Source organism: Sander vitreus, chromosome 3, assembly GCF_031162955.1.
Source record: "Sander vitreus isolate 19-12246 chromosome 3, sanVit1, whole genome shotgun sequence".
In the NCBI taxonomy this organism is placed as follows: Eukaryota; Metazoa; Chordata; class Actinopteri; order Perciformes; family Percidae; genus Sander; species Sander vitreus.
In genome coordinates, this window is record NC_135857.1 from 14,527,769 (window position 1) to 14,539,207 (window position 11,439).

At 35.0% G+C, this 11,439-nt stretch overlaps 1 protein-coding gene across 4 annotated transcripts in view; it reads left to right on the forward strand.

Moving 5' to 3' along the window:
- The window catches only part of LOC144515385 (uncharacterized), a 49,234-nt gene extending 41,864 nt beyond the window's left edge, over positions 1-7,370 (forward strand). The window contains exons 2-5 of one of the 4 annotated variants that reach the window (XM_078246174.1): positions 1,590-1,716; positions 2,821-2,934; positions 4,252-4,294; positions 4,472-7,370. In XM_078246174.1, the coding sequence (XP_078102300.1) occupies positions 1,663-1,716; positions 2,821-2,934; positions 4,252-4,294; positions 4,472-4,671 (411 nt within the window). In that variant the 5' untranslated portion in view covers positions 1,590-1,662 and the 3' untranslated portion in view covers positions 4,672-7,370. Of the gene's footprint in view, positions 1-1,520; positions 1,717-2,820; positions 2,935-4,251; positions 4,295-4,471 lie in introns of those variants that run through there. The other 3 variants (XM_078246173.1, XM_078246176.1, XM_078246175.1) reach the window with 3 other exon arrangements.
- The last annotated feature ends 4,069 nt before the right edge of the window (positions 7,371-11,439 follow it).

Sequence of the window (11,439 nt, forward strand, 5' to 3'; positions counted from 1 at the left end):
TAAAACTTCTTCACTTGACAAGCTTGATACTCAGATAGCAGCTTACAGTGTCTCTTTCACAATGCAGAACCATGGTGAAATGTAATCACAGACACCTCCCAAAGTATTATCATTGGTCTGCAGGGGTCAGATGTGAGGCTCCACACACAAAAAACCCTAGTCATGTGTGATCTCTCAGATATAGGTCTATCTGATAACTACCAATAAGTACCCGTACATGTTTCTTCCAATTAGAATTAGAAACATTGCCAAATTCAGGTCTGTTGTATCACAATCTGAGCTAGGGATGATCATTAACGCTTTTATATCATCCTGGCTGGACTACTACAATTCCCTTTTCACCTGCCTCAGCAAGTTATCCCAGGACCCATTCATGGTCCAGAATGCTGCTACAAGGCTGATGACAAGGTTCAGCAGACCGACTCCTATCACTCCCATCTTATCCTTTTTACATTAGCTTCCTATCAAATTCAGGATTCATTTTAAGGTTCTGCTGGAGCTGCTACCCCCGCGACCCGACCCCGGATAAGCGGATGAAGATGGATGGATGGATGGATTTTAAGGTTCTGACATAGAGAGCCTTGCATGGTCAGGCACTTGTGTACATCTCTGACCTGCTTCATTTTTTTTTCATAGAAAGCTTATTCTCCATCTAGCCTCACCATATTTTCTTAGAAACCCCTGTGGCATAACCCTTTTACCCATAACACCATATTGCAAAATATGTTATCCTGTACTTAACCTCAACTTTATTATCACAAAAGAAGTGTGGCTGCCATTAAAAGCACACACATAAATCGTGGGAATACGGCGATTACAATAAAAAGCAATGTAAAATAATAAAATGTTTTACAGAATCTAACATTACCCCGACCCCACACAATGCAGAAAACCTACATTACTGTATATTCACAACATTTTTTATTTTAAATTTCCTGATGTGTTTGGAGTAAAAGGAAAAGACTAGATTTAACTCAGACACCTTTGCGGCAGATATGCTGATTTTCAGTTTGCAAATCCAGGTAGATTCAAACCTGGTGCTTCTTTCTAATCAAGTCAAGTCAAACTCATTTGTTACAATTTATAAACACTTCGTAAAGTGTGTCTTATTAGAAAGTGGTACCTATATGTCAAAATGTCAACTTGTTTGGGAACTTCTTTCTAATTCACACCAGTGTAACACATGGGTTTGTATAATCAGCATAAGACATTTGAGTTTGAAGGAAAATAAAATGATATGCAAAGCAAATTATCCATAAAGTCTAAATCCAACATGGGATTAAAATAAATAAAAAATAAAACCTGATCCAACCCCTTCTGCTGGAGAGATGGAAGCACACTTGAGGGATACGTAATAAGAAAAAGATTACTGCTTCTCTATTTCTGTCCTGCAAAGCTCTTTAGTGGTCTTACCCTCATGTGTCAGAGACTGTGAGAATGAAGTGTGTGACATGTTTATGTGTGAGTGTGTGTTTGCGTGTACCTGAGAAAGTTGTGTGATGGGACATACTCAACACTGCAATCAATTGTCCTTCCTCTGAGCAGCCCTGCGTTTCATTCCTGATTGCTCGGATCTGTTTCTTCAGCAGGACTGTTGAAAATTGTCGAAAACCGAGGAGAACATTAAGGATTAACAGAGACACTAAAGAAGCAGTGGTCAAGATGTTGGTCACCATGCTAACAGCCATGTATATGGTGGTCAGAGTCGTAGAATCGGTAAGATGATTATAAATTTATAAATATAAATTCATTTTATTACTTTGGACATTTTGATTTAACATGTATGTGTGTTAACACTTAATATTCTGTTTCCTTTAAAAATACAATATTTTCTATATATATATATATTATTCTATATATTCAATATTAAAATACTTTAATATGATTAAAATATTCTTTATATTTGTATTGACAAATATAAAGAATATTTCAATATGAGAAGAAATACACTAGTGGGAAAAGTGCTGTGTGTTTTTGCTTTAACCATAGCATTGTGGTTTTCTCACCCAGCATGTCATCAGTGCCCAATATAAATTAGGTTTATATTGACAACATCATAATGTGATTAATGTGATGTTAAACCAAGCTTTTAATGTGCAGCATTATTATACCTTATTCCTCTCTGCTAATTATGTAACATCTAATACTTGTGTTTCTAAAAAATTAAATATTTACCAGGTCAGCAGTCAAAAGACAAGTACCACCAAGAAACTTCAGTAGGCCAAACTGTACTGAAAATTGAATTTTTTTTTTTTTACATGTATTTGATTAGTAAATGTAGAGAGCCAGGGTAAGTGGAGAGAGGTAAGTTGAGTGATGAGGTCGCTTATGTTGCACACTAGGGCTGCACGATATGACCTAAAATCAAAATCACGATTAATTGCACATTTTACCTCGATAACGATACAAAAAATTGTGATTCTTATTTTTTTTGTCCTCATAGTTCATTGACAAGGTTTGTAGTGTAAATAGGCTTCAGTGTTGAAGGTGAGATATTTTTTCTAATTCAAAAGTGCTTATTTTTGTGATTTTAAAAATAATTGAAGGAAACACACAAAGCGGGAACTATTATGGCTATTTATTGAAAATGTATAAAATTGAAATGAAAGCACACATTGCTTGAAATGAAAATGTCTTGTGAAAAAAAGTCACCTTTTAGTTTTTAGTTTTAGTTTTATCGAAATTATCGTCATGGGAAAAATACGTCGATAACAGCTTCAAAATTTTGATGTTGATAAATTTTCGATTAATCGTTCAGCCCTATTGCACACTTTGATTTACACACTGGCACCTTTAACCCAAACTCCTTTTCACTTTCAGATAGGGGTGCGGTTTGCACGGCAACAAGAGCCTTTGCCTTACATGCTGTCCCAGCCTTTGCCTTGGCAGGTTCACTCAGTGTCACACAGTCGGAGGAGCAGCAAAGCAGATGAGGTTAGTTGTAATTAGATCTGTACCTCAGTAGTTGCTGTCGTACACACATCGCCTTGCTGACGCACAAATGCAATTCCTATCAGCTGATACGATGCACATTCATTCTACACATGACTAATACACACACTATAACCATATCCTCTCTTCTGGAGACAAGTAAGGCTGGAGGTATTACTCATAAATTAGCTCTTTCTAATCTTCTGTTATCTAATGGTGAGACAGAGCATGTGGAAAGTTCAGCAGTCAAGCTTGAGTTAGCTTGTTCACCAGTGTCTCAGAGGAGGACTGCAAAGAAAAAGAATATGATTTACAAGAGATAGATCACTTTTGTTCCCTCTGCACTCAAACAGCAACAGCCAAAAGTAAAAAATAAAGTTGAGTGCATCAGACTCAGTGAAACACTGATCTTTTGGCCTTGCAGTGAATCAATCTCAGTCAATCAATAAGTCTTTGTGCATAGTGCAACTCCACAACTTCAATTATTTGGCTTTTCTTCAGGCTTTTACTTTCTGAATCAAGGTGCACATTTCAGTCAAAACGGCTCACCTCTGAAGTCCTACGCATAAACTGTAGTTCAGCTGTCTGTGTGGAGTTTTTAGTGCCTTTTTCTTAGTTTAAGGTAACTGGTAACTGGTTTGAAGGTTACTTCTGACATAGACCTTTATAAAGATGAATGTGGCAAATAAAAAGACCAACAGGCGCTGAAGCGTTGGTGGTTAACCGAAGGCACAGGTGGTGAGAAGCGAAGGCAAAAGAACACATTTGCCCACAAAAAACATCCACAGAGCAAACAGGAAGTTAAAAACAAAAACAGAGGCAGAGGCGAAGAAATACTTTTCGTGTCTTACACTGGCCTAAGTTTAAATTCACCTTAGGGGCTCTGGTAAAAGGAGAGAGGACCTCATTGAGAAGGTAATGGAGCCAGTGTGTGTGACTGAATGCAGGCACACAGCCAAACTGACAGTAAGCAGGCTAAGCTTGTCCAGTCCTCAGCGTCTGGCTTCCTTGCCGCTGCTCTTCTTGAGCAGTAATCCCAATCAAGAGGATTTGTGTTTGAGGTCATTACTCTAACTGTACTGCACATGTTGTACAGTTGAATTAAAGAATTTAGGTAGAAGCGCCGGTGTGACTGTCTGTTTGCATGTGATTGTGTACTGTCAGTGGTATGTGAACAATGTTTCACCCAAGTTCAAGATAAGATTGTAATGTTGATTATTGTCAAACCGGACTGGTATCTCATCCATCTTGTCCTTTTTTTCCCCTCTGTGCGTCAGTGAGTTTTTCTTCTAACACACAACTATTCCGTTTCATTGACAGTTTGATGGCCTCAGGAGGAACAGCATAGGGGTGTATAGAAAGAGTAAGTAACACTGTTAATTAATTTAAATGCAGGCTATGTTTCTGCAATATGAATTCCTCTTAAAGATACTTGATTCAAATCAAGTGTCTGACTGAATCAAACTTTAACCAGAAAAGTAGCCCACTTGAACTAAGGCTAATATGGAAACCATGTGTTTGAATTTGATCATTGCTACAGACTATGTCTCCATGGCAATTGCCTCTGCCTCTCTGGCTGTCCCCTGTGTCCTGTCGTGCTCAGAATCCAATGCCAGCAATGGGACGTGCACCATGCCTGCTGTTCCTCCGCTCAGCCCTGTTGAAGTTGAGAAGGCCGCCGCCACCATCCAGACCCATTTCAGGAAGTTCCAACAGAAGAAGCACAAGAACAGCAAGTAGATGGACAAGGAGGGATAGTGGTGCCGGTGCTTTAAGCCTGAGGTAGGACGTATGTGGATCCACCAAGTGATGGATGAACTCTGGGATGGCATACACAAATGTATATGTGCACTCATATGCAAATGTCCATACATTCAAACTTCATGATAAACACTTAGTAGAGCTCCTGGATGAGTGATACAGCATAAACAAAAATATACAGTAATAGCTTACATCATACATAAGTACATAAGTCATGAAAAAACAGCTTCTTGTAATAATATTTGAAATGTTATGTTAATAATAGATTAACTATGTTATAATACACTGTACATCTGAATGAATGTTAGTTTTGATGTGCTGTGATAACAGAGTGATTGTGAGTGTGTGAGTGACTGAGTATGCTGTGAATATATATATAACTGTTTTGACTAAATAAATATGGACAAAATAATAATCAAATAATGTGTCAATACTGAGTATCTTTCAAAAACAAACATGTCAAATTTTACCAACCTATTTCAATAAACTCCTCTGTAAGATTTTGCTGTGTTTTATTGCAGGATGATGCCCTCTAGTGTTTTAGTCAGGTTCTGAATCATTTCATGGATAAACTACATGTCAGTTGATGTTGTTCAGAAAATGAATAGTAGCCTTAATGGACTCCATGCAGTGGTTTTCTTTTTCAGGAATACATTCATATATCATTCTGAAGGGGCTGTATGGAGACCTCAAGTGTTCAGAATTAAATAGATAAGACATTAAACAACCACATGAATAAATAAAAACAAACATTAAATAATCAAAATAATAATAATTGGCTGTCCATTCATCCAGAACAAAGCAATAGCCAATCGCATCACTGGCTCTACCTTGTTTGTCTTGACTGGCAAAAAGACAAGTTTTAAAAATGTATTAGATTATTTGACAATTTCATTAGTTATATTTTGTCTGTATTCATTCATATTGTCATTTATTTCATAATGTCTTGTGTATTTGTTTGTTTAATTTTAAATACTTTAGGTCACTAAAGGCCACTTTATGTATGACAATTTAAAGATATTTTTACATATTAAATGTTGGAATTCAATCAATCAGGCACTATGCAGAACTGATGCTTTTTCATGTGAAAGATTCAGTGATATGTTATCTGATTGTAGTTGCAACTAAGATACACTATTTTTATGCTTTAATGAAAAGTTTAATGAAATGTGTTCTGGTTTTAAACATCTTGTTTCAAAATCATACCACATCAAGTCTTTCTGGGAAACAGATCTTGGAATGGGGTTAACTGAGGAGGTGTAGAGGGAGGGGTTGGAGAGGATTCATTCAAGTGGATTTAATGCGAGGTTGCAGCTGATCCAGTTCAGTCATGCATAAATGAAATTATTCCAAAATAAAGAGCGAACAAAATGTATCCTAATATTTGGGACAGGTGTAACTTCTCAAACTTCTCATACTATGTGGTTTTGTCCTAACCTCGTTCCTGGCATGATATCTTTACTTAGTATTCTAACATTTATTAACTACAGATTGAACCTGATGCCCTGATTGCTTTGTTGGTTTCTCTGAAGCTTCTCTTGCATTGCCACATACTGTACAGCAAACCCTTGTGTAACCCATGTTTGGTATGTTAGTGGTATGTTTTACTTTGTCTATCACTGTATTGTTTTACAGGACAATTTTTGTCATACAGTGTTGTAAAAGTTTTTAGAAATCCATTGTATGCTTTATCAATGTCATTTTCTTCGTATAATATTTTCCAGTTTTGTTTCAGTAACTCTTCCTTAAAAGCATTTATGTTTTCTGCAGTTCTTACTCTTTTGTATTTGAGATGCCTAATGTCCATGGGTTTCCTGTAATTACAGTAATAGATGATGAAAACGGGTAAATGATCACTTATGTCATTACATAATAGCCCGCTGTCTACATTGTTTTCCATAACGTTCGTGAATATATTGTCTATTAATGTAGCACAATGCGATGTGAGTCTACTGGGTCTGGTGATTGTTGGATATAAGCCCATACTATATATTGTATTTATGAAATCTTCTGTCATTTTATGCTTTTTTTTAATTTAATAGGTCAATGTTATAAGCTCCACATAAGAACATGATCTTTTGCAGTGTTTTTGTAAAATTATTTTCCATCCACTCTTTAAATATCTCAATATTTGATCCAGGAGTTCTGTATATACAGCTCACAACAATATTTTTTGTCCTTTCCATACAAATTTCTACTGTAATACATTCCAGCAAATCATCAACAGCTGCTGTCATACTCTCCACCACCTTATAATTCAATCTTTTATCCACGTATATTGCCACACCTCCTCCACTTCTATTCACTCTGTTTTTATAATTCAGTTCGTAGCCGTCAATTTCAAAGTCCACACCTTTCTCAGTTTTGATCCAGGTCTCTGATATTGCTATGATGTTAAATTGATTCTTAAATTGGCTTAAATATGTTTTGATCTTATAGAAGTTGGAATATAGGCTTCTCAATACAACAACTGAATACAGAGTACATCACAAAAGGAAACTAATAAAGAAATAAAAGGTAATGCAATAAGGTTGAATTGTTTGAGAGTAGGGGCAGTTTTAATATGCACATGACATGAAAAAATTGTTTCCATCCATGAAATGCCAATACATAAAATTAAAATTAAATATTTTTGATGTAATTCCTGTAAAGTAAATAATAAATGTGTTTTAATCATTGTTTCTGTTCCTGTATCTACTTTATTTAACTACTCTTCTCTAAATTTTCTATTCGAAAAAAAGTCATAACAAAGTCATAGTATAGTATGTCGTAAAAGTTGGTTAAAAAAGTCATAGTATAGCATGTCAAAAAAAGTCATAGTATAGCATGTCGAAAAAAGTCATACTATAAATGTCGAAAAAAGTTATAAAAAGTTGTAGTATAGTATGTGGAAAAAAGTCATAGTATAGTATGTCGAAAGAAGTCATAAAAAGTCATGGTATAACGTAAAAAAAAATCATGAAAAAGTCATAGTATAGCATATTGAAAAAAGTCATAAAACATTCAAAGTATAGTATGGGGGAAAAAAGTCATAGAATAGTATGTTGAAAATAGTCATCGTATGGTCAGGCCCGTATTAAGACAATGTGGTGCCCCTGGGCACTATACCTCAAAGCCTCAAATGATACATTTGCGCATACTTGTGGACCAACTCAACTCTGACAGGGGAGGGGAGTGATAGTGGTCGTGTAATATTGATTTATTTATAATTTATTATTGTTATTATTGTAAAATTAGTGTTCATAAACGAGTAATGTATGGTCTTTCAACAATTTCAAGTGAATAATATAACAATTTACGGAAAATATTGTTAAAGCTTGTGTCATGTGGTGCCCCCCCACTGGTTGTGAATGGTTGGTGCCCCTGGGCACTGGCCCAAGTGCCCTTATGGATAATCTGGGCATGCGTATGGTACGTCGAAAAAAGTCATAGTATAGCATGTCAACGAAAGTCATTAAAAAAATCATGGTATAGTATGGCAAAAAAAGTCATAGTAAAATAGTATGTGGAAAAAAGTAATTGCATAGCATGTCGAAAAAAGTCATGAAGTCATAGTTTGGCATGTCGATAAATGTAATAAAACAGTCATAGTATAGCATGTCAAAAGAAGTCAGAAAAAAGTCATAATATAGGATGGTGAAAAAGTCATAAAAAAGTCATATGAAGTATGTCGAAAAAAGTGGTGAAAAAGTCATAGTATAGCATGTTGAAAAAAGTCATAGTATAGCATGTTGAAAAAAATCATAGTATAGTATGGCAAAAAAAAGTCATAATATAGCATGTCAAAAAAAGTCTTCAAAAAGTCATAGTATAGTATGTCAAAAAAAGTCATAGTATAGCATGTCAAAAAAAGTCATAGTATAGCATGTCAAAAAAAGAAATTAAAAAGTCATAGTATAGTATTTCGAAAAAAGTCATAGTATAGCATGTTGAAAAAAATCATGGTATAGTATGGCAAAAAAAAGTCATAAAAACGTCATAGTATAGTATTTCGAAAAAAGTCACAGTATAGTATGTCAAAAAAAGTCATTGTATAGTATGTCAAAAATAGTATGTGGAAAAAAGTAATTGTATAGCATGTCGAAAAAAGTCTTAAAAAAAGCCATAGTATAGTATGTTGAAAAAAGTCATAGCACAGTATATCAACAAAGGTCATAAACAGTCATAGTACAGTATGTCGAAAAAAGTCACAGTATAGTATGGCGAAAAAAGCCATAGTATAGAATGCCGAAAAAAATCATAAAAAGTCGTAGTATAGTATGTAGAAAAAAGTGACACTGTAGTATGTCGAAAAAAGTAATATTATAGCATGTATGTTGAAAAAAGGCATAAAAAAAGTCATAGTATAGTATGTCAAAATATTTTTTTTAAAAGTCATAGTATAGCATGTCAAAAAAAGTCATTAAAAAGTCATAGTATAGTATTTTAAAAAAAGTCATAGTATAGCATGTTAAAAAAAATCATGGTATAGTATGGCAAAAAAAAGTCATAAAAAAGTCATAGTATAGTATTTCGAAAAAAATTCACAGTATAGTATGTCAAAAAAAGTCACAGTATAGTATGTCGAAAAAAGTCATAGTAAAATAGTATGTGGAAAAAAGTAATTGTATAGCATGTCGAAAAAAGTCTTAAAAAAAAGCCATAGTATAGTATGTTGAAAGAAGTCATAGTACAGTATATCAACAAAGGTCATAAACAGTCATAGTACAGTATGTCGAAAAAAGTCACAGTATAGTATGGCGAAAAAAGCCATAGTATAGTCTGCCGAAAAAAGTCAGAAAAAGTCGTAGTATAGTATGTAGAAAAAAGTCATAGTATAGTACATCGAAAAAAATCATAAAAAGTCGTAGTATAGTATGTAGAAAAAAGTGACACCATAGTATGTCGAAAAAAGTAATATTATAGCATGTATGTTGAAAAAAGGCATGTTGAAAAAAGGCATTGTATGGTACATTGAAAAAAAATCATAGTATAGTATGTCGAAAAAAGGCATAAAAAAGTCATAGTATAGTATGTCAAAATATTTTTTTTAAAAGTCATAGTATAGCATGTCAAAAAAAGTCATTAAAAAGTCATAGTATAGTATTTTAAAAAAAGTCATAGTATAGCATGTTGAAAAAAAGTCATGGTATAGTATGGCAAAAAAAGTCATAAAAAAGTCATAGTATAGTATTTCGAAAAAATTCACAGTATAGTATGTCGAAAAAAGTCATAGTAAAATAGTATGTGGAAAAAAAGTAATTGTATAGCATGTCGAAAAAAAGTCTTAAAGAAAGCCATAGTATAGTATGTTGAAAAAAGTCATAGTACAGTATATCAACAAAGGTCATAAACAGTCATAGTACAGTATGTCGAAAAAAGTCACAGTATAGTATGGCTGAAAAAAGTCATAAAAAGTCGTAGTATGAGTATGTAGAAAAAAGTGACACTATAGTATGTTGAAAAAGTCATAGTATCAGTATATCAACAAAGGTCATAAACAGTCATAGTACAGTATGTCGAAAAAAGTCACAGTATAGTATGGCGAAAAAAGTCATAAAAAGTCATAGTATGATATGTAGAAAAAAGTGACACTATAGTATGTTGAAAAAAGGCATGTTGAAAAAAGGCATTGTATGGTACATTGAAAAAAAATTATAGTATAGTATGGCGAAAAAAAGTCATAAAAAACATCATAGTATAGCATGTCGAAAGAAGCCATAAAAAAGTCATAGTATAGTATGGCAAAAAAGTCAAAAAGTCATAGTATAGTATGGCGAAAAAGTCATAAAAAATCATAGTATAGCATGTCGAAAGAAGCCATAAAAAAGTCATAGTATAGTATGTTGAAAAAAAGTCATAGTATTGCATGTGGGAAAAAAAGTCATAAAAAAGTCATAGTGTAGTATGTCGAAAAAAAGTAAAAAAAGTCAGAGAACAGTATGTCAAAAAAGTCATAGTATAGTATGTTGAAAAACAAGTAATAAAAAGTCATAGTATAGCATGTCGAAAAAAAGTCATAGTATAGTATGTCAAAAAAAGTCATTAAAAAGTCATAGTATAGCATGTCAGAAAAAAGTCATAGTATAGCATGTCAAAAAAAGTCATTAAAAAGTCATAGTATAGCATGGGATGAGGATCAGCACCTCTAAATCGGAGGCCATGGTTCTCAGCAGGGAAACCGATGGAGTGCCTTCTCCAGGTAGGGAATGAGTCCTTACCCCAAGTGAAGGAGTTCAAGTACCTTGGGGTCTTGTTCGGCGAGTGAGGGACAATGGAGCGGGAGATTGGTCGGAGAATCGGCACAGCAGGTGCGGTATTACATTCAATTTATCGCACCGTTAGACGTAAAAAGAGAGCTGAGCCAGAAGGCAAAGCTCTCAATCTACCGGTCAGTTTTTGTTCCTACCTCACCTATGGTCATGAAGGCTGGGTCATGACCGAAAGAACAAGATCCAGGGTACAAGCGGGCCGAAATGGGTTTCCTCAGGAGGGTAGCTGGCGTCTCCCTTAGAGATAGGGTGAGAAGCTCAGTTATCCGTGAGGAGCTCGGAGTAAGCCGCTGCTCCTTTGCGTCGAAAGGAGCCAGTTGAGGTGGTTCGGGCATCTGTAAGGATGCCCCCTGGGCGCCTCCCTAGGGAGGTGTTCCAGGCACGCCCAGCTGGGAGGAGGCCTCGGGGGAGACCCAGGACTAGGTGGAGGGATTATATCTCTAACCTGGCCTGGGAACGCTCGGGGATCCCCCAGTCGGAGCTGGTTAATGTGGCC